The sequence below is a fragment of the Dasypus novemcinctus genome, chromosome 1 (assembly GCF_030445035.2).
Source record: "Dasypus novemcinctus isolate mDasNov1 chromosome 1, mDasNov1.1.hap2, whole genome shotgun sequence".
Lineage (NCBI taxonomy): Eukaryota > Metazoa > Chordata > Mammalia > Cingulata > Dasypodidae > Dasypus > Dasypus novemcinctus.
The window spans coordinates 201963729-201990285 of NC_080673.1; the positions used below are offsets into that span (position 1 = coordinate 201963729).

The 26557-nt window shown below is 46.2% G+C and overlaps 1 protein-coding gene across 5 annotated transcripts in view; it reads right to left on the minus strand.

The window, feature by feature from the left end:
- Positions 1–26557, minus strand: part of EVC2 (EvC ciliary complex subunit 2) — a 166890-nt gene that overhangs the window by 108971 nt on the left and 31362 nt on the right. For all 5 annotated transcript variants that reach the window (XM_058301201.2, XM_058301196.1, XM_058301210.2 and 2 more), the window contains 3 exons: positions 25098–25151; positions 7232–7366; positions 4467–4606 (listed from right to left, as the gene is read on the minus strand). In XM_058301201.2, coding sequence (XP_058157184.1) covers positions 4467–4606; positions 7232–7366; positions 25098–25151 — 329 coding nt within the window. The remainder of the gene's footprint in view (positions 1–4466; positions 4607–7231; positions 7367–25097; positions 25152–26557) is intronic.

The following is a 26557-nucleotide window of genomic DNA, read 5'->3' on the forward strand; positions in this document are numbered from 1 at the left end:
TTGGCCCAGTGGTTAGGGCGCCCGTCTACCACATGGGACATCCGCGGTTCAAACCCCGGGCCTCCTTGACCCGTGAGGAGCTGGCTCATGCGCGGTGCTGATGCGCACAAGGAGTGCCCTGCCATGCAGGGGTGTCCCCCGCGTAGGGGAGCCCCACGCGCAAGGAGTGCACCCCGTAAGGAGAGCTGCCCAGCGCGAAAGAAAGTACAGCCTGCCCAGGAGTGGGCTGCACACATGGGGAACTGACACAAGATGACACAACAAGATGATGCAACAAAAAGAAACACAGATTCCCGTGCTGCTGACAACAACAGAAGTGGACAAAGAAGACGGAGCAAATAGACACAGAGAACAGATGACCGGGGTAGGGGGAAGAGGGGGAAAGGGAGAGAAATAAATAAATAAATAAATAAATAAACCTTAAAAAAAAAAAAAAAGTAAATGCTATGCAAACACAGGGTCACATATCCTAATAAAAAGTTGTATCATCATCTTGACTCCAAATTCATAGAAATTCCACCCCAGAGTGCAATGCACAGGTGCAGCAACGCATCTTGAGTCTAGAATTTGGAAAGGTTTCCTGTAAGTGGAATCCAGGTCAAGGGGGTGGTTCCCCTATAGCCACATATTAATAGCCATCAGTCCAAAGAAAAAAAAGACATACAGCACAAAAATAGGAGGTGCCCAAACAAGAATTAAGTCTGCTCAACGGCTGGAGTGCTGGGCACAAAGGGAGCTGCAGGGGTCTTGGCCTCTGATTTAGTGTCTAACTACTCTCCTGCATTCTCCTCTCTCTGGACATTCCGGCAGCCTCCAGATCTGCTGAGCAGCCTGAACTGTTGGGTGATTTCTCCTCCCCCAGGCAAAAATCAAACTAATAAACACACAAAAGGAAGCCCTAGAAACAAGGGAGTCACCCTAGATTTTTCTCTATTCCTCACTGTCCACACAGCAGCCTCCTCCACACACACACCCAATCGCAGAACAATCACTTGCCAAGTTCTGGAGGCTCTTCTGGCTCTACCTTCTCCTGAACTACTGCGCCCACCCTATGTCAAAGGTCAACACCTCCCACCAGGCTTTCTGCCTGTCTCTCCCCTCTGAGCCATTCTCCATTTGCATCCAGACTGGTCTTCTAAAGCACGAATCTGCCTATACTAAAAAACATCCCATGGGTCTCCAGGGCTTACTGTGGAGCCTGGCCTCCTGCCAGAACCTTCCATGTCCCAGCCCCTAGCTCTCCACCCTCACTTTCACTAGCACCTGTTCTTTACCAGCTTCCGCCTGTACACACACACACACAACCACTGCCTGCTCATTTCCACATATATCACCTTCATCAGAGTGCCTCTGATGGTCAGAAATGTGTTTGGTTTGTCACCTTGATTGTGATTCACACAAAGATGCTTTCAGGGTTCCAATCCCAGTAAGGGGAAGCCCAGGTAACACAGGCCAACTACCCCACTGAGAACAAACAGTAAAACTGGACAAAAACAAATGCTGTTTGGGAACATGTGAAAGTTAAAAAAAAGGCAATGGAAAATTATGGGATGCATATGTGGGTGGAGAAAACCCAGAGACAGTAGCACGTATTTGGGGCCACTTTTTCCCTAAGGGCATTTGCTGATTCTAGGAGAGGGAGCTGAGAAGAGAAGCTGAACAAAGTTTTTGACATACTATGGAGCTAGTGGGACAAAAAAATGGAGTTCTGAGGCTGCCAAGAACAAGTTTCCCTGATAAAATATCCCTTAGGATTTTGGTGGGAACTCTGAAAGACCATAACTCAGGAGTAAAGATATGCTAGAAATAGACCAGACCTTGAAACCCAGTTTTGAATGACCCAATCCATGACTGGGTTAAGGAATCCAAAGTTTCAAACACCCCTAGCTCTCTGGAAGAAGACAACATCAGCCTATGCACAAATTATCCTCTCAATTTTCATATACAATGTCTGGCACATAATCAAAGATACCTAAGCATGAGTGTAGCAGTTTGTATTGCTTATGAATTCCAAAATTAAATATTGGATTATGTTTGTAAACTGGTCTGTTCCTATGGGCATATTAGATTGTTTTGGATTCAGAGGTTTCATTCTTACTTGACCAGATTTTGATTAAGGCTTTGATTGGGCCATGTCAGTAGGACATTGAGTCCCTGCCCACAAAAGGAGCAGGGATTCACAGAGAAAACCACAAAGCAGAGGAGGGAGGTTGGAGTTTTGAGCTGGAGCCCTGGGAAGAAAATACACAGGAGAACACAAAGAAATAAGAGACAGCTCCATAGACACTGCAGAGATCCTGAGAAGAGAGAGAGCCTGATAGTCTGCAGCTGACTATGGGGAGGGAACAGAGCAGCTGAGCCCAGGGAGACAAGCCCCAGGAGAGACAAGACTTATCCCAGCATACAGCTGAGATCAGAAGAAGCTGGAATCATGGAGCCTTAAAAAGAAGAAGGCTGAACCCTTGCAGACATCAGCAGCCATCTTGCTCCAACACATGCAACAGACTTTGATGAGGGAAGTTACTTATGAACTTATGCCTTATGGCCTGGTAAGTGTAAGCTTCTACCCTAAATAAATACCCTTTTATAAAAGCCAACAGATTTCTGGTATTTTGCATCAGCACCCATTTGGCTGACTAATACAATGAGCCACAATAATATGATCAAAAACTAAAAGAAACGATAAATAATAGACACAAGAGTTCACAGAATGGAGTTTTCAGAGACTTTAAAATAATTATGCTTAATATGTTTAAGGAAGTAGAAGATAAAACTGAGAGTTTTGACAAACAACTGTAAAAAAGAAACCTAAAGCAGTCATCCATATTTATTGAAACAAAAGAAGGAAGGCCAAGTTGATGAAACTTATCTATTGATGGTCAGTTCATGGGCCGTAGTCCATGTGGCTGGCCAGGAGACATACTGGGCATGTAGCATCCTGATCCAGAATATGGACCCTGGAGGGTCATAGGGTTGTTAAGAGAATTATACAGGTTAATATTTGTGAAGTTCTTAGAATAGTTCCTGGTACGGAGGCAGTACAACACAAGTGTTTGTTAAATAAATAAAAAGAACGGAATTCAGTTTAGCAGATAATCACACCACCTGGCCAGCCTCTCTCCAGCTGCCTCTGCCCCTTTTCTACATTCAATGCTCCAACCTACACACCAATCATTCTTTGCTACTTACATTTTTTTTTTGAGGTACCAGGGCCGGGGATTGAATCCAGGACCTTGAATATGGGAACCCAGAACTCGACCACTGAGCCACATCAGCTCCCGTGAGTTGGCCCCTTTGTTTGTTTACTTGTTGGCTGTTTCCCTGTTTCTAGGAAGAACCAGGAACTAAACCCAGGACCTCCCATGTGGGAAGCTGGTGCCCAACTGCTTGAGCCACAATCTGCTCCCCTGCTATTTACATTTTGCCAAATGTATCTTGCTCATTTCCCATGCTAGCAACTGCCCTTCCTTCTTTTTTCCTGAAAGGCCTTTCCTCACTTAATCCACCACTTGGAAAACTTCTCTCCATGCTTCAAGAATTGTTAAAATGTCACCTGCTCTACTGAGAAAAACTACAGAGAAAAACTATTTCAAAGCTGCTTGAAGGCATTAAACTAAACCAAGGCAGCTTAAATCTATGGGGCCATTCGCCTATAAAAAGGAAATTCACAAGAACAAGTCTGGGCAAGGATATTCAAGACACTCTATGCCCCCCAGCCAGCAGCCAGCCAGCCACAGAACAGAGACACCCAGTTAACACAGCTCACTGCAGACACAAGACGGAACCCAGCCAGGCCCACAACCATGCAGCTGAGTCCTTTTAAGGGGTCAGACAACTCAATCAGGAGCCCTGGGTATTTTAAGACACTAAGTTTTCAGGGTGGCTTGTTACGCAGCAATAACTAACTGATACTTAGTCCAAGAGAGAATATGTTCTTTCCATTTATTCAAATCTTACGTTTGCTGGTAAATTTTTATATATTTTCCATAAAAAGTTCTTTGCATTTCTTAAGCTTCTTTGGATGATTTTATGTACATCTGTGTTTGTTGATATTATAAATGGCATTCCTTTTTACCTATGAAAAAAACTGTCACCTTTTCTGAGAAGGATGTCTAAGACTCTGCCATAGGTAATTACTTCCTCTTCTCTGCTCAGCCAGCCCTGATCTGTCCCTTAGTGTGGTGCTTACCAAACTTAACAGTCACTTTCTGTCTGTCTGTCTTCTCCACTAGATCCAACTGCCTTAATTGCAGGAACTATGTCTTAGACATCTCTTTTCCTAACTGACAAGCAGAGTGATTAGTGCAGGGTAGATGTTTGATTATGACTACTAAGTACAAAATGAATGAATAGCTGAATGAATGAACAAAGAAAGAATGAATGAAAGGTATTTAGCATTTTCTCTCCTGCCATAATTGAAGCATTCATCACACCCATGGAAGTATAAGGTGACTGAGAATTCTTACTCTTCCAAGGCTTGAAGCATGCTCCCAGGGTCCTCCAAAGACAGGATATCTATCATTTGGTCATTTAGAGCAAGATCCTCATTCACGCCACTGGCAGAGGTGAACTGGGAGTGCTCCAGCTTGCTCTCATGATGCTGAACCTTTAAAAGAAAGTCAGAGAAAACCATTTAGCAGGCGTTCTCATGAATATCATGTGGTAGAGGAGCTACAAGGGAAGTTGAGGTGGGGGGGTGGAGTCTGAAAGCCTGGTCAGCCCCACCACTGTGAGCAGGGGGCCTGGGGCCAACCAGGACCCTTCTCTGAGCCTCCATTTCCTCATCTAAGAAATGGGATCCTGATTCCCATGGCCCTACATGGGGCTGTTGTGTGGATAAAGCAAAGCAATGGAAACAGAGGCTGCTGCAATCTGTACAGACCCATGAAAATGCTTCACCACCATCATCATTGTCCTCAAAACTCCCCATCAGCATGATGGCCCTCAACTCCAGGAATCTGGCTGCTTTCAAGTCAAAGCGTAGAATTCTTGAGATGGATGTGATAACGCAAGCCAACCCACTGAGTGTACTGATGATGTACCTGTCTTGTCCCCAGTGTCACCAATACTGCAGAAATGGGCAATAATCACATTCCTATCCCTATGCCAGGTACAATTTGGGGTGCTTTGTGTGTGCTATAGCATTAAACTGTCATGACAACAAGACAAATGTTCTTACTCCCACTTTACAAAAAGGACACTGAGGTTCAGAGAGGTGAAGCAGCGTGACCTGAAGCCACACAGCCCATAGAGAGGCAGGTTGGTATTGGAGTCCAAATTGCTCTAACTCCAAAGGCGTCTTCTGTTTTACAAGGTATGTTATCTCTACAGTCACCATGGCGCTGGCCAAAAAAAGTTTTAAAAATGTGGCAAGAGATCATTCTGGGATACAGAGAAAAAATATATTGTAAGGGCCTTCAGACTTTAAATCAAATGCATACTTTGCTTTCCTCCCTGCAGCTCTAACAATCAGCCTTTAATCTCCGGGAAATAAATCTTGCTCCTCCATCACTGCAGCCACGGTATTTTGTTCTTTTCCAATTGATAATGGCTTTGAGAAAGCAAGTAGAATGTGTGATTAGCTGGACCGTTCTCGTTTTTGCCTTCCAAGGAGATGGTGGGCTGACCTTGCTTTGAAATGACGATCCTTTCCTCCAGGACGCAGAGACACAGTGAACAACGGGAGTTCCAGGTGGGGACGGGCCTTCCAGCTCTCCAGAGAGCGGGGCCCAGAAGCCAGTGGCCCAGCCTGAGCTTGGCCCCGTGAAGCAAGTTGTTTAACTTCATGGGCATCAGGCTCCTCAATGTAAAGTGAGGGAGGAAGCTGACAGGTGCTTCTTTCAAGCAGCTGACCTCGAAGACATCCAGCTACAAGAGCTCCAGCCCTGGAGGACCCAGCAGGGACAAATCCACCTGCCAAGCACGCTCACTACCAAGTATCTTCTGCTAACAGTTTCAAAGAACGCCTCCAGCTCTAGGAACTGCTGCTGTGCTTTCCTTCCTCTGTCCACCCATCCATCAATTGACCGAGCTTCATCCACTCCTTCGTGCGTTTACTGACTGCCTTTGAAGCTCCGGCCTTTGTCCCGGGCAGTGGGGACAGGAGCAGACACCATTGGACACCAGAGCCCCTACCCGTATCCCCTCACTCTCATCACTGCAGCACCCACCAGCCCATGCCAGGGAAGGAATACCACCCTTCCCCCTCAGCCCCCCGGCCCCAGGAGCCATCCTCGGCCAGTGACTCAGGGGACTTGGTGGATAATGAGCCCAGCGCCCTGCCCCTCTGAGGCCACTTCCGCATTGCTGCCCAGAGCTCCCCAGTGGGACCAAGCTCCAGGTTCCTGTAATGGGGGCTTGATGATCACTCACCCCTATTGGCTGCCTTCCCTTCCCCCCTCCCAACGATGACCTCCGGGGGTCACTTCCAATACAAGCTCCTTGAATTGGAATCCTTATCTAAAGGTCTGCTTCTGTGGGAGCCCAAACTAAGACGGGAATGCAGAGATGGAGGAGTTCACAGATCAGAAGAGCTGAGTGGAGTAAACAAAACTAGCATGGGAGACCAGGCCCCTAACCTAGCTGAGAACTGGCCAGACTTCCAGGGAGAGGCAAGGTGTGAATGGACTCTTACAGGAAAGGTAAGAATTATGTTAATTGAAAGATGAAGAGAGGATTGAAAAGTGCACAGAGGACTGAAAACATACAGAAGTGTGAGTACATCCTTAGGAAATGTCAAGTCGTTCAATATGGCGGGAGGGTGAGGCGTGACGCCGAAAGAGGCAGGCGAGGCAGGGAGGAGCCAGATCACAGGTAGCTTTATAAGCCATGAAGCAGCCCAGGCTGCATCTTGAGGATCACAGAGAGTCCTGAAGCTTTTTAGTGGGAGCGCGGAATAGCATCTACATTGAGGGTATGGTGAGAACACACAGCTGACCTCACAGGTGGAGTGCTCAATTTTTTCCAGCTAGACTGCAGGAGGGACCAACCCTGACTGCCCATTAGTATCATCCGGGAGCTTTTAAAAGTCACTAATAATGGGGTTCTATCTCAGGACAATCAAAGCAGAATTCCTAGAAGTGGGACTCGCACCACAGTATTTGGTACTTGCTTCCCCAAGATACGGCTGTAGGTCCAGGGTTGAGAACCTCCAAGCTGGAGAACAAGCTTCAATCTCATCTCTACCACCAACCAAATGAGGCTCAGGGAAGAAAACTCAGTGGAGACTCACCCGGTGTCTGTTCAGCATGGTTCCCTTTAAACACTGACACTGAGCCACGAAGACGAGCGTGACCCAAGTCAGCCCCAGGGAGAGCATGAAGGCAATGAAGAATCCTGCGGCATGGAGCCCATGGTTTGGTAGAACCTGCAAGGACAGTGAGAGAGAGGGGGATATTAGCCAGCATTAACCACCAACACATTTGGAAAAAGACCTTAGCCCAAAGGGGGAAATATCAAATAAAATAGTTATTATGGCTAAGAGACTTCAAAGTAAGTTGGGAGGTCATTCCAGAGGTCATGCTGATGCAGGTCCCAGGAAGATTTCACAAACTGCCACAGCAAACAAAGCCTGAAGTAAAATGCTCCTGAGGGCTCTGGGGACATCTGGACACCATAGATGAGCCACACGGCCACATGAAATCAACACCCCCACGACTGGCCCTATCCAGGAATATATGAAAAGGTATTTCTCCAAAATAACATAGTTACGCTCATTTATAAATTCTCTAATCAGGTTTTTCCAGTCCTTTTATTTGAATCTATCATTTTCAATGGACTGGTTAAGTATATTTATCAGAGACTTAAATCTTTGGGTTGTTCCTACGCTGGCTGGGCCCTGAAATGCAGCAGATGGGCTCTCCAGATCTTTGGCTTGCCCTGGACAACTAACAAAATGATGATGATGGCCCTGTCCCATCCCCAAAGCCAGGAGTATCTTCAACTGCAAGCAAAACAAGTCCTTTGCCTGTCCCATAACCTCTCTACCTATTCTCAGCCTGAAGCAGTCAGAATGAACATTGGCCCAAATCCCTCAAGATTGAGGAATCAACAAAAATAAGGGAGGGGTGGAGAGCATAACCCAGGACCAAAGGAGATTTCTTGTTATTGTAGTGGTCATCTTGTGTTAACAGAGAAACTTGTAAAAAATAAAATAAAATTTTAAAAAGAGGGGAGAGGGGATTCGTCCATGGTCACACTTCACAGCTTTCAGGTCAGAGACTGACTCATAGTTCTTCGGAGTCCAGAAGGCCTGGGATTTGAAACCCAGCCTGCCACCTACTGGCTAGGCCACCTGAGGGCATCACTGGACCTCTGTGCAGAGCTTCCTTTCGGCACAGCTCCCACCCAGCACATTCATGAGATTAGATGGGACAAGTTCTTCAAAGCACTGATGCATGGTGATTTGCACAGAGTAGGACCCAGCCAGCCCCAAGCCCAGCACGTAACAGGCACTCAAGAGATGTTAACTGCCCACACTAAAAAAGGGTCACCAAATACAAAAGTAGGCAGCAATGGGAAGAATTGATGGATGAAAGAGATATAAGATTATGAAATGGCACAAGAGAATCCTGCATTATCAGTAGTTACATTTAATGTAAAAGAATCGAACGCTCCAGTCAAAAGGCAGAGATTGGTAATGGAGATTAAAGAACATTACCTACTATAAGCTGTGTACAAGAGACTCACCTGAAATTCAAAGACACAAATAGGTTGGAGGTGAAAGAACGTAAAAAACGATTCCATGTAAAAAATAACCAAAAAAGAGCTGGGTAGCTATAGTAACATACAATAAATAGACTTTAGGTCAAAAACAGTTGCAAGGAAAAAAGGACACTTTATATTGATATAAGAGTCAATTCATCAAGAATATATAATGATTTTAAATATATATCCACCTAATGGCAGAGTTCCAAAATATATGAAGCAAATATTGACAGAGTTGAAGGTAAGAACAGTTCTATATTAATAGCAGAAGACCTCAACACACTTCTTTCAATAATGGATAGACCATCTAGACAGATGATCAATACAGAAATAGAAGACTTGAACAATTATGAACCATAGCTGGTTCATACACATATAGAACTATCATACACATAAAGAACACTTCACCCAACTGCAGAATATACCTTCTTCTCAAGTGAACATGGATCATTCTCCAGGATAGACCATATGTTATGGCACAAAACCATTCTTGACAACTTTAAAAATACTATAATCATATGAAGTATCTTCTCCAAACACAAAGAAATGACGCTGGAAATAATACCAGACAGAGAACTGGTAAACTCCCAAATATGTGGAAGTTAAACAATACACACTTAAACAACTTTTGGGGATTAAATCGTTTCTCCTACAAAAAGAATGTTCAAGTCCTAATACCTGGTCCTGCAGGTGCGAGCCCTTTGGAAGATGCTATTACTACTCAAGGTGTGCCCAAACTGAATGAGGCTGGTCTGTAACCTACTATGTCTGTAGTGCTAAGAAGCAAGGACATTGGACATGGAAGAGAGAAGCCATGGGAGGGAGCTGGAATCCAGAGGAGAAAGGAGAGGACATTGCCATGTGATGGAAAGGCCAAGGAACCAGGCTAGTCAACCAGAGCATGACTAAACCCAGAAGGCAGAAAGATTTCTAGCCTCTGAGACTGTGAGCCAATATATTCCTGTTGCTAAGCCAACACACTGTGTGGTATTTGTCATTATGGTCTGGAAACTAAGACAACAACTAATGGATCAAAGAAAAAATCACAAGGGATATTAGGATATATGTTGAGAAAAATGAAAACAAATGTACACCATATCAAAATATCTGGGATATAGCAAAGGTAGTGCTGAGAAATTTATAGCTTTAAATGCTTTCTTGAAAACCAAGAGAGATCACAAATCCGTAATCTAACCTCGCCCTTGAAGGAACTAGAAGGAGAACAAACTAAACCCAAAATGAGAAGAAGGAAGGATATAGTAAAGTTAAGAGTAGAGACAAATGAAACAGAGAATAGAAAAATAATAATCAATGAAAATAAAAGTTGGTTTTTGAAAAAATCAATAAAATCGGTAAACCTTTAGCTAGACTGAGAAGTAAAAGAAGAGAGAGAACCCAAATAATTAAAATCAGAAATGAAAGAGGGGACATTTCTACCAATCCCACAGAAATAAAAAAAAAAAAGGATTTTAAGAGGTTACACTTAATTGTGCAACAAAATAGATAGCCTACAGGAAACAGACTCCTAGAAATACTCAAATCACCTAAAATAAATCAAGAAAAAAAAAATAGAACATCTCAACAGACAAATAACAAGAGACTGAATCAAAGTAATAAAAAATCTCTTAGAAAAGTCCAGGACAAGATAACATGACTGGTGAATTCGCCAAATATCCAAAGAAGCAGCAACACCAATGTTGTTTATTGCAAAAAAATCAAAGAGACCCTCCCTAACTCATTATATGAGGCTATCATTACTCTTATACCAAAGCCAGATAAAAATATCATGAGAAACGAAAACCCAGACCAATATCCCTTATGGCTATAGATGTAAAACTTTTCAACAAAATACTAGCAAACTAAATCCAATAGTATATTAAAAGCATTATTATCCTTTCACTCCATGATTAAGTAGTACTAATCCTAAGAATGCAAGGGAGGTTCAATGTAAGAAATGGCATTTAATAAAATACACCACATTAATAGACTGAAGGAAAAAATGTGATCATTCTCAATTGATGCAGAAAATATATTTGACAAAATCTTGATAAAAAACTTGGAAAAGTAGGATGAAAAGGAAACTTCCTCAACTTGATAATGGCCATATATGAAAAACCCACAGCTAACATCATACTCAAAGGTGAAACTGAAAGCTCGCCCCTAAGATCAGGAACAAGACAATTTTGTCCAATTCATCACTGTACCGGAAGTTCAAACCAGAGCTATTAGACAAGAAAAAGAAACAAAATGCATCCAAGTTGGAAAGGAAGAAGTAAAACTTTCCCTATTTGCAGAAGATATGATCCTATATAGAGAAAATTTTTAAAAATATGCAAGAAAGCTATTAGAGCTAATAAATTAATTCAGAAAAAATGATGGCATAGAAGATAAAATCAGTGGTGTTTCTATTCACTAGTAATGAACAATGTGAAAATGAAATCAAGAAAAAAGTTCCATTCACAATATCAACTAAAAGAATAAAATATCTATGAATAAATTAAACCAAGAATGTAAGGAGATTGTATGTGGGAAACTATGAAACATTGCTGAAAGAAATCAAAGATGACCTAAATAAACGAAAGGGTGCTGTGTTCATGGATTGAAAGACTAAATATTTTTAAGATGTCAATTCTACCCAAAGTGATTTTTAGATTCAATCCAAACCCAATCAAAATTCTAATAGCCGTCCCTTCACAGAAATGGAAAAACCAGTCATCAAACTCATACAAAAGGGTAAGGGGCCCCAAATAGTCAAAAACATCTAGAAAAAGAAAAACAAAGTTGGAGATTCACACTTTCCTTTTAAAAAATGTATTGCAAAGCCACAATAATCAAAACAGCATGGTATTGGCACAAGGAGAGACATATAGATGAATGGAATTAAAAGGAGGGTTCAGAAATAAACTTACATCTATGGCCAATTCTTTTTTTTTTAAGATTTATTTATGTATTTCTCTCCCCACCATGAGATACCACTTCATAACCATTAGAACACCTATTATTTAAGAAATGGAAAGTAACAGGGGTTAGTGAGGATGTGGAGAAATAAGAACTCTTGTGCACTGCTGGTGGGAACGTAAAAAGGTGCAGCCTCTGCGGAAAACAGTGGTAAGTTAAACACAGAATTGCCATATAACTGTTGGTATATACCCCAAAGACGTTAAAGCACGGACTTAAACAGAGATTTGCACAACGATGTACATGGCAGTACTATTTACAACCCAAGCATCCATCAGTAGATTAAAAAAATGGTAGGATCTACATACATGAAAGAACCTTGAAGACATCATGTTGAGTGAAATAAACCTGGCACTAGAGGGCAAACACTGTATGATTTCACTGATTTGAAATCATTATAACCTAAAACTTCACATACTCTGAGATTAGAACACAGGTTACCAGGGACAGCACCAGGTGTGGGGAAGGAGGACTTCACGCTTTAGGTGCAAAGTTTCTGTTTAGGGCAATGGTGATGGGAAAATTTTGGTAAGAGATGGTGTTGTGAATATAATTAACACCACTGAATTGTATACTTGAAAGGAGATAAATTGGTAGATTTTGTGTTGTACATATGTCACCACAATAAAATTTGTAAAACCATACATTCTTTACAGGCAAATTTGTTAAGTATGGAGATGCACCACCCAGATTCCCCTGCAAGAAAGCACTGGCTGCCCAGCTACAGGCAGTACAATTAGCGGACGTCCTCCAGCCTCAGGGACTGCGTCCACTGCGCCATTCACCTTGCTTGAGGTCCACCTTTCTAAGGTCCACCTACACCTGGTAACTTAGCAGGTGGGGGGTACAACTGCCGCATATTTTGAGGCTCTGGTGCCAACAGTGGCTCCGGAGCTCTCTGCCAGGATAACTGAGGCTTGGTTAGCCCAAATCACAATTCAACGTTTTCTGGCCCATCCTTCTTCCACCTCCTTCCCTTCCCAGGTGTTGATGACTGATGGAACTACCCCAGGTTTGATGACTTGCTAGGAGGACCCAGGGGACTTGGCACACCGTCGTGCCCCTGGCTATGGTTTATTGCAGCCAAAGGATACAAAGCAAAATCAGCAGAAGAAAATGTACCTGGGACAAAGTCTGGAAGAACCAGGCACAGGCTTCCAGAGTTCTCTCCCAGTCACACGGGACCTGCTTAATTCCTCCAGCGATGAACTGCGACAGCTCATGTGAAATGTCATCTGTCAGGGAGGCTCACTTGGACCCAGTGCCTAGGGCTTTGATTGGGCACTGGCCACAGAGGCCTGCTCAACCTGGCATGTCACAAGATTCCAGACTCCCAGAAGGAAAGCAAGTGCTCACCAGAAACCACCTGTTGGCACAGTCCAAGCACAGGGACCTGCACTTACCATTAGGGAATGGTGGAAACTTCCTGAAATGCAAGTGTCCAGGCACCAGCAAAGGGGCAACCTTGTAAACAAGAACTTGGGTCTGCTATGTTAATGCTTCTCTGCCACTGGAAAACATCCTGCACCCCAAAATCCGTGTCAGCACCTGCTTCAAGGGAACCCAGGCTATGCCAGTTAAATTCAAGCCAGCTGCACGTGGGAACATGACATGTACTGTGTGGTGGCTAGAAGACAGCTGGCCTAGCCTCACGGACAGTGGCCACAGGTAGGCTGTCGTCAAGGTTAGATTTTCCTGGCAGACCAGTAATGTCAACCTGACCTTGCAGACTGTCAAAGCCAAGTTAGGTCAGAAGACAGTTGACTGGAATCTGAATCAAACTGACTCCACACGTAACTCCTCTGTGATGGGTCAGCCTCTGTCTGTAAAGGCTGTTACCACGGATAGCCAGGGAACCAGTTCTATTTTCATAATCTAACATCCTCCGGATTGTAGATCTTGAATTTTGATTAGTACCAAAATGAAATGCAAGTGCCCCATTCATGCTGGAAACATCCCTCTGAGCCCTGAGCCTTGATTGTGCACCTACTAGCCAGGAAAAAAATCAATAAACTGGATAAATATGAAAAGCATTGCACAGAGGTCAAATGAAAACATGGGTGGAGAGGAGACAAAAAAAAATCTGTCTCTCAAGAGCACAAAGGGAATAAAGAGCAGGAACCCTTTCCAGAGTTTGTTCTTTTAGAGAAGGCAAAACCCTTTTTAGAGCTTCAGGAAGACAGCCAGGATGGAGAAGGGCATCCATTTAGGTCTCCACCGCGCGGCAGGGCATAGGTGAGGTGCGTGGTATACTTCATCCCATTCGACCCCCCACAATCCTGGGGAGGGTGGACTGTCCCCATTCTACTGCTGGACACATGGAGGTTCAAAGAGACTAAAGACATGGACAAAGGCCACAGTTAAGAAATGGCAGAGCTAGCTCAGCCTGACTCCAAAGTCTGTGTTCCCCCCACTAGATGTCACTGCTTGCTGCCCAGGGGGCTGTGGTTTCCCACAGGTGTTTTCCATCTCATATCCCCACAGCAGGGTAGAAATTACTAGAATGATTGGTGAGAGTCAGAAACAGATGGGGACAGAATCACAGGTGAGTAGGGTCACTGCCTTAAGCCTGAAAGCCTCTCCTGCCCTTCTCCTCCTCCTCCTTCTCTCTCTCTCTCTCTCTCTCTCTCTCTCTCTCTCTCTCTCTCTCTCTCTCTCTCACACACACACACAGTCTCTCTTTTTGACTCCATGAAGTGGAAGTGGCCAGCTGAGTCAAGGCCTCTTGCTTCCTTCCTCTCCCCACCTCCTCCTTCCCTGAATCTTCTTGAAATCTTACCCGCTTTGCCCTGCCATGTGGCCAAGAGAACTAGAGGCTGACATGCAGTGCGGGGAGTTCAGGGGAGCAGCCCTGCTCAGTGTGGCAGCACAGCCACAGGAACGAATGTCTAGAGCTAGGAAGGGGGTACAGCCAGGGCCAGCTCTGCAGATCCTTCCATCCTTCTCCCCATCCCTCTTGCACTTCCTGTTTTCTGCCACCAAGTATTTTAATGTCCTTGGCTGCTCACGCAAATACCATGCAATGGGTTGGCTTAAACAATGGGAATTTATTAGCTCATGGTTTTGAGGCTAAAGAAAATCCAAATCAAGGCATCCTGAAAGTGATGCTTTCTCCCCAAAGACTGGCTGCTGGCGATCCTTGGCTCTTAGCTTGTCACGTGGCAAGGCACAAGGCGCTGTGTCCTGCTCTCTCCTTTCTCTTCTGAGTTTGGTGATGTTCAGCTTCTGATGGTTCTCTCTGTGGCTTTCTCTTTTAAAGGACTCCAGTAATAGGACTAATACCCACCCTGACTGAGGTGAGCCACACCTTACCTGAAGTCACCTCATCAACAGGCCCCTCTTACGATGAGGTCACACCCAGAGGAATGGACTAGGTTTAAGAACGACATTTTTTCTGGGGCACATACAGCTTCAAACCAATACACCAAGTGATAAGCAAACCTAGGGAGCTCCTGTCTTCCCCAGGAGAGCCCACTCAGGACTCTCTCTTTCTTCTTTCCAACCTTCTCCCTTTAGCAGAATTGCTTAAGTAAGCGAGGCCCCGCTTTCCTGACACCCACACCGTCTCCTCAACTTTCCTCCTCTACGAGAATGGCCAGTAGAAAGAGCTCTAGACATAGCTTTATGGGAAGGAGGCTCCACGTAATCACCACCATCACCATCACCATCACCATGACTATCACCATCATCTCCACCATCAGCATGACTATCACCATCATCTCCACCATCACCATGACTATCATCACCATCTCCACCATCATCCTCACCATCCTCACCAACACTGCCATATCACCTCACCATCATCATCGCAGTCATCACCATCATTACCACCATTACCGTCATCATCATCATCACCATCTCCACCATCACCCTCACCATCCTCATCAACACCGCCATATCACCTCACCATCATCATCGCAGTCATCACCGTCATTATCACCATTACCATCATCATCATCATCACCACCATCGCCATGACTATCATCACCATCTCCACCTCACCCTCACCATCCTCACCAACACCGCCATATCACCTCACCATCATCATCGCAGTCATCACCATCATTACCACCATGACTATCACCATCATCTCCACCATCACTGCCACTAACCTATATTGAGCAATTACTACATGTCATGGACCGTACTAGGAGGTGGATACTATTTTAATCCTTTCTTTGCAAACTGTAAGGCCAAGGTACAGAACAGTTAAATAAATTGCCCAAGGTCACGAGCTAGTAAGGAATGGAGCCAGGATTCACATCCAGCAGTGTGGGTCAGTAGCCCTCATACCATGCTACTGCTCTAGGACTCACGCTCCAGCCTGGCCTTTACCAGGAGCCCCGTGTTGGGTCGTCAGGGGCTTGTGCCACTGCTAACATTTTAAGCCCCACTCTGAGTATAGAGCTCTCCCGAGAACCTTTTAGGTGAAAGTGACTCTTGGAACACCTGAGTCTCCAGCCAAATGCCATCATGATTCTTTCAAAATGATCCTTCACCACCAACACCTTTGTTGAACTTTTTACTGCAGGCCAGGTCTTACTTCCTTTTGAATCTTACATTTTTATAGCTCAAAATCCTGATGCCCTTGCCACCTGTACAGCAACCCCTCTTCATTAATCCAGTTTGCCTGAGACTCTTGGCTTAAGTGGATGCATCACAATGGACTGCCCTCCAACACAGCCAGGCTTGACCCAGCGTTTAAACCCAGCAATAGGCTTTCCTGACACGACTTAATTCCCCGATCTGATGAGCTCTGTGCAGCCAGAACAGGAACAAGCCCCAGACTCTGCTCCATGGAGGTCACAATCTCCCGGAGGAACGGGCAGGAAAATAGGCAGTGCAGACACAGTGTGATGGCGGCAGGGAGCAGGGGCATCCCTTGCCCAGCTTGGGGACCCAAGAAGATTCCCCAAGAGGGGCCCCTGGGCAAAGGAGGACAAGCCAGGGCCCGGAGAGGGTGAGCCAGGCAGGTGGCCAGTATGAGTCACGACCTGGAGGCAGCAAGAAAAGCAGCCCCAAGGCCTTCAAGAGCAGGTTAAGGATGGATGACCTTGTCTTACAGGCAAAGGGGAGTCACTGCAGGCTTTGAGGCCAGGAAGGAAGGCATCAGATGAGTATTTTTTAGGAAGGTAATTCTGGCTGCTGCATGAACTTCTGCCTGGTCAAGGATAAACCTGCATGCCTCGGCCAAGGGAAGAATGAGGAGGTGTGAAACAAGCACCTAGTTAGGACTAAGGACTTTGGCCTTACAGAGGGCTCAAGTCCCCTCTCCACCCCCTATCGCACTGTGGGACACCGGCCTTCCCCTCTAAGCTGTGGTTTCTCCATCAGCAAAAGGAAGATAAAGAGGATGGTTTCTATTTCTCAGTCAGTTAAACAGAATTACCACCTGACCCAGCAATTCCCTTCCCAAGCATATATGCCCAAGAGAAATGAAAGCATATGTCCACGTAACAATTGTGTGTGAATGTTCAGTGGCTTCATTCATAAAAGCCAAAAAGGGGACATAACCTAAATATTTATAAACTGTTGAATGGATAAACAAAATGTGGCCTATCCAGACAACACAACATTATTTGACCATAAAAAGGAATGAAGTACTGATACATGCTAAAGCATGAACTTGAAAACATTATGCAAAGCGAAAGAAGGCAGATACAAATGATCCCATGGTGTATGATCCTATTTACTGAGTATTGGCAGAATCCATAGAGACAGTTGGCACAACCAGAGACAGAAAGCTGATTAGTGGCTGTGGGGGCTGGAAAGAGGAGGGAAAGGAGAGTCACTGCTTAATGGGCATGGGGTTTTCTTCTGGGGTGTGAGGAAAATGTTCTAGAACTGGAACGCTGTGAATGTATGAAATATTTCTGTTTTCATTTGCTAGGATGCTGAAATGCAATGTGCCAGAAATGGGTTGGCTGCTACAATGGGGATTTATTAACTTAAAAGTTTACAGTCCCAAGGCCAAGAAAGTGTCCAAATCAAGGCATCATCAGGCGATGCTTTCTCCCAGAGCCGCAGCTGTGGGCGAGCAGGGACTGGGTGGTGTCTGCTCGTCTCTCCCCTCTCCTCCAGGTCTTTTTGCTCTCAGCTTTGGGCTTCAGTGGCTCCTCTCAGCTTCTGTGTTTCACTGATTTCAGCTTCTGGCTCCTGGGCCTTCTCCCTCTGCTTCTGGGTTCCTCTGTCTCTGCAGTTCTTTTCTATGTCTGCAGCTTTTTATTCCTCTGTTTCTGAAGGACTCCAGTAAGAGGATTAAGACCCACCCTGGGTCACGCAATCCACTCAAAGGCCCTTAGCTGAAGGAACTTAACCAAAAGGTCCCACCTAAAATAGGTCTGCATGCACAGGAATGGATTAGCTCTAAAGACATAAACTTCTGGGGTCCACCCAGCTTCAAACTGTCATAGTCCCTAATGGTAAATTTTACCTTCTGTGTATTACACGATGGACAAAAAGTAGAGCCGACCTGAGAGGGCTGCAGCTCATAGAAACGACTTGATAAAGGTAGGTGCCATCACTCCTCCTCCTATCGTCGTTAGGTTGGAGGGGACAGCAAGGTTGGAAGAATATTTAGGAGACAGTCAACAGGACGTGGTGATGGAGGAGGATGCAGAGACGGGGAAGCCATAAATGTCCCTGGTGCCTTGCTGAGAGGCACCTCTGCAGCGAGGACTGGAAACCGGCCCCAGGTTAACCACACTTCTGAGACACCCCTAAAAATGTTGCAGTCAGATTCCACTGATGATCACTGTAAGTACAGATTTCAAAGAACAAGTTCACCAGAAACGTCACCGCCTAAAGAAGAGAGGGCTTCTCTGTGCCCGCTTCCTACCCTGCAGAGTCCTCACCGACATCTGCTTCTTGCCTCTGGAGAATAGTCACCTCTGAACACCCCTTTGCCACATACTCTCTGGCAGCAGATTCCTTTAGCAAATGCTATCACTGCAATTATGAAAAATGATGCTAGAACAAAAGGCCTTTCAAAGAAAATGCTTTAAATGCTGAAAATCCAGCAGCATGCCACAAAAAAAACAGGTTGCAGGAGGGCTTATACAGTTAGACTTCATTACATAATACATTGACTAATCAACTAATGGAAGGCAAAAGCTAACTTGGTGGTCATGGTTCTCTCTGGCAGTAGGATTACAAGGTAACGTTGTCTTATTCTTCCAACTTCCAGGAGGGGGTGGGAAGGGGTGCATGTGCCCAGTGGGTATTTCTTCAAACTTTCCCCAACGGGCAAATAGATGAAATGACCTCCTCTTAAAAAAAAAAAAGAAAAAGTTTGGGGAAAAGGGGAGATCACATAGAATGACAGTCCTGAATGAGATTTTAGGACAATTTCGGTTTTTTTGTTTGTTTGTTTGTTTTTGTTTTTTTTTATTCATTTTTTAAAAAAATATTACATTCAAAAAATATGAAGTCCCATTCAACCCCACCGCCCCCACCCCCACTCCCCCCACAGCAACACTCTCTCCCATCATCATGACACATCCATTGCATTTGGTAAGTACATCTCTGGGCATCGCTGCACCTCATAGTTAATGGTCCACATCATAGCCGACACTCTCCCACGTTCCATCCAGTGGGACCTGTGGGGATCTACAATGTCTCGTAATTGTCTGTGAAGCACCACCCAGGACAACTCCAAGTCCCGAAAACGCCACCACATCTCATCTCTTCCTCCCATTCCCCACACCCAGCAGCCACCATGGCCACCCTTCCCACACCAATGCCACATTTTCTCTGCGGACATTGGATTGGTTGTGTCCATTGTACATCTATGTCAAGAGGGGGCTTAGATTCCACATGGATACTGGATGCAATCCTCCTGCTTTCAGTTGTAGACACTCTAGGCTCCATGTTGTGGTGATTGACCTTCTTCAACTCCATGTTAGCTGAGGGGGGGAAGTCCAATAAATCAGAGTGTAGGAATTGAAGTCTGTTGAGGTTCAGGGCGTGGCTATCATATTGTCAGTCCAGAGATCCATATCCCCTAAATATATCTTAAACCCCAACACCAACTACAATTCCAGTAAAGTAGCATGAAAGTCTTGTGAAAAGAGATCCTATCTGAGTCCAGTTCCATCACGCAGAAACACCAGCTCCAAAGAAGGGCCAACTGACATGGCAGTGAACCCCATCTGCCATGACCATAGAACCCGTGGGTCTCTTTAGCCCTCAAAAGAACCAATACCTGGGGTTGTATCTACTTTATCTGTCTCTGAGACTCTGCTCAGGTGTGCATAAGGGCAATTTAGGACAATTTAGGTCAAATCCTTCCCTTTGAGTTAAAGATGCAATTCTCACACAGCCCTCGAGGGGGCAGTGTTGAGAGCAGAGGGGCTCTTGGCCTCTTATATGACAACCCTGGCAAGGGCAAGAGCTGGGAAGTCAAGCTTACCAAGGGAGCTTTTCTAACTGACCAATCAAGAGGGTGAGGCTGGGTTCACAGCAGAAGGCCATTCCACAATTGCGTCATCAAACTGCGGAAGCCCGGCCAGGCCATGGTGCCTCTCTGGACCTGAGTCATTTTGCTTTGCCAAATGAAGAAGGGGCACTAGATGTTCTTTAGTGTCTCTTCCAAGGCATAAATTCTATTCCAATGTCAACAAAAATACATCAAGTGTCAACCAGGGGAATAACCTCAATTCAGAGTAGTACAGGTTTAAGTTATTCCAATCCCATGGGATCTAGCAGAGGGTGCAATCAACCCACTGGGCATGGCCAGGGGACCATAAGGCACAGCGGGGAGTTGGTAATGTCCTGAAGGATGGTTATAAGTTGCTCAAGAGTTCCAAGAACAGGTGGGAAAGGAATATCATGGCACTGGGAGAGAGAAGGGATGGGGATCCTGAATATTAAATGGAGGGAACGGGGCTTGATCCAGCAGGAATAGGAATCCCTCAACATATGAAGCAGGCGGCTTGTGTTTGAGGGAAGGTCACCGCAGCATGGACAGTTGGCTGGAGGGGAGCAGGGCCACAGGCCAGGAGGCCAGTTAGAGGCTGGTGTAATAATCCAAACAAGAAGGACTCGGGCCAGACCAGGGAGTAGAGTGGAGAAGAGGCAACATAGAAAAGGGATAATCGAAAATATGTGATTGCTTGAAGGTCCCTGGTCTTCCAAGTTCAACTCAGAGCCACAGGATTTTGCCAACAGTACCAAAATCTCCTCCGTTGTGCTTCAAGGCCACCTTGTAAAACCCTGTACAGGTGATCCTCATTGTTTGTGGATTCCATATTTAAAAATTCACCAATGTGCTAAAATTTGTTTGTAATCCAAAATCAACATTTTGTCTCACTCGACATGCATATTTCCAGCTGAGGGAGAGCAAACCAACACTCTGCCATCTTTTTCAGCTCTAATAATATAAACAAGTATCCTTTATGCAGTATATTTAGTGCCATATTTTTTACATTTTTTGTACTTTTTGTTGGTGATTTCATCGTTTAAAATGCTCCCAAGCATAGTGCCAAAGTGTTTCCTAGTGTTCCCAAGCACAAGAAGGCTGTGACATACCTATGGGGAAAATACCTGAGTTAGAGAACCTTGGTTCAGGGATGAGTTATGTACTGCTGGCCGTGAGTTCAACGTGAATTAATCAACAAGGTCTATTTAAACAGAAACACACATAAAACAAGGTTATGTACTGATCAGTTGATGGAAATGTTGTGACTAGAGGCTCAAGAAGCAACGGTCATATTCACTAATTCAGTGTTTGGGGAGACGTCATAGAACAAAACTACCGCAAATAATGAGAATCAACTCTTTGATGGTCTCATCTTGTGCATAGATTGCTATCTCTTATTAGTTTATAGGAGCTCTTTATATATTAAAGATATTAAACCTTGCCTTTCATGTATGTTATAAATGTTTCCCCAAGTTTGTCACTTATCTTTGTTAAGCTGTCTTTAATTTTAAAGTTTCTTTTATCTATGTATTCAAATCCATGGTTTTCCTTCATGGTTTTCTTCATACTATATAGTATCAACTTACATTCACTTTAATCCATTGTTTCTTCTACTTAGATTTTAACATTAGGGAATGCTTCTTTATTTTCCTTCCAAAAGGTCCAGGCAGTTGCTCACAGATTTTTGTATATACACATTCCCACTGATTTGAAATACCATTTCATTATATACACATGTATGGATGTTCTATTTGGTCCCTTTAGTCCAACCTTCCGTGCCATAGGTGCAGTCTGCATTCGTGTAGCTTTATAATGATGTGAATAAATGCTAGCAACAGTCCTCTCGTATCACTCTTCATTTTCAAGATTTTCTTATCCAGTTTCATACATTTAGATTTTCAGGTGAAAGTCTGATTCACTTTATCACATTCCCCTCCAAATTCCCTTAGGATTTGTATTGGAATTGCATTCTAAATGCATTTGGGCAATGTAATAATTTGTCTAGATGTCTGTTTCCTAATTAGACCTCGAGATCCTTGCAGGAGAGCCTACAACCTGTTCTCCCCTCCGTGGGTGCATGCAACTAACCCCAGCAGTGTGGGTGTGAGCCAGCATGGACGGAAGAGTGTGGTTCTTTCCCCCTCAGAGAGACTCTACTCGAGAAAAACAAAATGGAGACAAAATGGGAAGCGACTTGTTGGGACTTCATTTTCCTTGTCCGACATGTCAGATTCATACTCAGGAAAGAAATAGGAAATGAAGGAAGCAATGGGGTATCTTCCAAATATTGCAGAAATCCAAATTTATACAACAGCTCAACACTATGTCTTTACCCTTTTTCTGTAATTGCTTAATGAAAATGCCAGGGGAGCATTTTTCCTCACTGCCAGGTTCCCCAGTCGGTCACAATATCACCCTTTCCGGAGGTAATTCAGTCCCTTTGCGTGTGCCCAAGTCAGTCCGTGTCCTGGTGTGTCTGCTCAGTGGTTCTAGGGATGGTGCTTGCACCTAGTAACATCTTGGTGCACATCTTCCCCACAATCAATCCTGGCCTAACGTCGAACTCAGATCTTGGGCTGATATCTGTGCAGAGGGTTAGCCTGCTGGAGCCCCCTCTCCATCTCTAACTAGACCTTAACCTTGAGGGCCCAAGGGACTTCTTATCTCCTCAAGGAACCCTGTCTGTCCACCATCATCCACACAGCTCTTTCTCTCCTGTCGGTATCCAGAGAATGTACTATTTATATTTTGTGTCAGAAGCCAGCAAATTCAGTCACAGCTGTGTATTGCCTGGTCTTTTTTTTTTTCTGTTTCACATCTCAGAGTGAGGATGGGGATGGGGGCTGCTGGTCTCCTGAGCCTCTAGGCTCCACGCCTTCCGAGAACCTTGAGGCCTGGGTCTGATTCACACGTTTATGGGACCTGTGTGGCCTCTGAAGGCATTTGGGTTTGAGACCCTGTTACTTACCATTCAGTTGTAATTATCACGGAATATTGGGCAAGGTGTTCTTTCCATGTATATGTAATAGTAACAATGTAATAATAATAATAATAATAGCAGCTGGCATTTATCGGGCACTTGCATTGTTCCAGGCGCTGTACTGAGTGCTTCATGCATATGGATCCATCTACTTTATCAACCACCCTCGTAAGTGGGTACTTTGACTATTCCCATTTTACAGTTGAGAAAACTGAAGCCCAGAAAGGCATTACATGCCCCAGGTCACACATCATCCATGGAAACTATGCCTTCTTGTCTGAGAGCCTGCTCTACTCACAACTCTGCAGGGCCCCCTGTGACCTAAGCAGGACTCATCGCCCCACCTGACGTCCAGCTCCATGAACATGGCCCGCTGCCCAAGGGTGCCTGGCCCAGGGGCTGGTGGGGGCTGAATTCCAGCCCCAATCCACCACTAAGCCTTGCATCCAGGGGGCTGCACCCCAGGGGAGACCCTTCTCCTGTGTCTCATAGAGGTAAGGTGTGTGGTAGGTGTGGCCCCGAAGGCCAGGGAATGGCTCATCTCCACCCACATCAGCGGGCCTGGGGCACGGAGGCAGGGCCATGAAGGCCACAGAAATGGATGTCCCCTGCCTGCTACTGCAATCACACGGCTGCCAGCCACGTCTCCACTGAGCAGCAATCACCGTCACTGATCCCCATGAAGTCAATCAAGGGATACTCGCCACCGACAGGTCAGACGCAGTGGGGGACAGGGGATGAATGAGAAGTGGCCCTGCCAGCAAAAGGCCCACAGAGCAGCGAGAAGAACTGTTTTTATCTGTGCACTAATGCGTCAGCGTGCTCTCGAGACCAGGCTCCTGTTTTATTTCCATCCCTCCTGCTCATAAGGAGGCCGACAGCAGGCTCTGGAGCCAAGCAAGCTGGGTCCACACCTGGCTGTACCACGGGCTAGCGTGCAGAGAAGAGTTAGCGCATGTGTATGCGGATGGACACGGGCCTGTCCGCGCTCCTCTGCGAGGCCTGCTTGCCAGGCCGGTGCTTAGCTGGCTTCTGGGAACTTGGATTTGGGGAGTGTCCCTCGAACCCCTGACAAGAATGGCTCCCTGGGCCCAGAAAGTGCAAACAACGTGGTTTCTGCTTTCCTTCTGGGGTTTGGAGGCCCGTGACCAGCCCCCAGTAAAAACCCTGGGCACTGAGTCTCTAACAAGCTTCCCTGCTAGACAACATCCACAGCTCGTAGAATTAAGCACGTCCCTTGCAACTCCATGGGAGAGGACCCTTGGGTGCTGACCCCTGGGCTCCCCTGAACTTGGCCCCATGGGCCTTTTCCCTTGCCGGATTCTGCTGGATCCTGGCGCTGAAATAAATCATAGCTGTAAGTACAAAGATACGCAGGGTCCCGTGAGTCCTTCTAGTGAATCACAGAACCGGGGCACCCCCAGCACACTAGCCATACACTCTGGAGAAGTTATTTGACCCTATTGTGCCTCAGTTTCCCTGTCTGTGAAACAGGGATGATTTGAAAATAGAATCAACCTCATGAGACTGTGGTGAGGACTAAATGACTCTGCATATGAAATCACTTAGCATGCCTGGCACACAGTAGGTGCTTAAGGAGTGGGGTCTGGTGTTGCATAAGGTACAGACACTTAGTGGGCACACCAAGTGAGCGGAGTGAGTCGTGCGTGCACAGGCCGACGAACACAAATGGAAAAGTGCTAGCGGTGGAGGGCAGAGGCAGGGGGGCCTGTGAAGACCTGGTGGGAGCGTAGACGGTGGGTGGAGCCTCACCTGTCCAGGTAGTAACTGGTCGCCTTGCCCAGATGTGGGGGCCTCAGGGGAACAGAAAGTGCTAAGTGGCCAGGCAGCCTCGGGCCTTCCTGGCAGACCTGAAAAAACGCGGGGAGCCCCGGTCCCAACGCACGCCCGTGGTGCCAAGTCCAGCCCCTGGGCCCTCCCCGTGGCTCCGAGGACAGACAAGCCTCCACAGGTCCAGAAAGACACACTTGGACAAAGCTGGGAGTGGGGGTCGTGTCCTCCGTTTGCTCTTACCGTTATCTCTTCTTCGACGGTTATGGTGAAAAGAGCTTTTAGCTGTGTTCGGTTCTAGAAAAGGGGAGAGAAAAGCGCTTTAGCCACAGTGTTTGGAGCCTCCGCTCCATTGCCGACCACTTGGGAGCCCCTCCAGCACCCACCCCATGCCCGGTGGGTCGAAACTTGCAGAGGGGCTAGAGCCCCAGCAGGGAAGGCCTGAGGAATTGCAGACCTGCTTCTCTACCACGTGCAAGCGTGAGAGCCACACTCCAGCTTCCCCGGTCGCCACGGATGTTGCTGGCAGGGGGCCCTCGTGAAATGCTCGGGGCTGGGGTGGTCAGCAGCTGGGCAACCCGGGGCCGGGCACTCGGACTCTCTGGGCGCCTGCCTCCTTCCTGGGAGGGGGAGAATGCCGGGCTCTGGCCTGGGCTCATCCCTGCCCCAAATCCCAGCACCCTCTAGTCCACTGTTGAGCAGAGAGGAACCAGACCCATGGAAGGTGCGTGTCTGCAGAGCTCTGCCCACCCGCATGGTATCTGAGAAGGCACCCCCCAGGACGAATTCCTTCCCGGGCAGAGGCAGGTGAGTTGACGCTGAGAGGTGCCAGGGTCATGGGTGGAGACCGCAGGTTCGTTGCTCACCGGCTGTCTGACCTCACGCCAGATTTTAACCTCTCTGTGCCTCAGTTTCCTCATCTGTGAAATGGGAGCCACAGTCACCTTGTAAGGTCGCTGTGAGGATTGAATTAATTAAGATGGGGCCTGGAACAGTGCCTGGCACATGGGGCGCTGTGAAGTATCAGCAGTAAGCAGCAGGAGCGGCAGCACTGTTCTAACCTTGGGCCTTGGGGCTGGGGGGGTCACCCTGGGTCACCCCCCACCATGGACCCTACCAAGGCATTTGAACATACATTTCCCCTCCCCCTCCAGGTAGCGAATCCCGATGGCTGCTGTACGGGTGTCATAGCCACAGCGCTGGGAAGCACCGGGGCATCCCAAATCCATTATGGGGCAAAGGAGGCAACCTAATGGAGGGTTCAAAGGGAAATCCAAACGCCACCAGTCCTCTTTTGTAGGAGTGAAATGGGAAAAAAATTAAATATGAAGCTTTAAAGAAGGAACCCAGCCTCAAACAAAGGAAAATGACAAAGCAGTCACTTGGCCCTTCTGCTTCTCGAATGGCCTCTGCTTTAGAATATCTAGGGAGCCCTGGGAGTTTCAGGGTATCCTGAGCTGGACTCCCAAGGCACAGAGCAGAGGCCACAGTGCTCTCTGCCTGGGGCCTCCTCCCTGTGCGTCTGACACCCAGGATCTAAGCAGAGAGGAGCTCGAAACGTGCTCCCGAGCCAGCCTTCATCCATCCACAGAACGCCAACCCTGCAGAGCAGGGAGTCGAAGACATAGGCCAGGAGGGATGGGGGGACGTTTACAGGGCAGACCTAACATTTACATGGCATTGTAATGAACCTGAGACGTTTC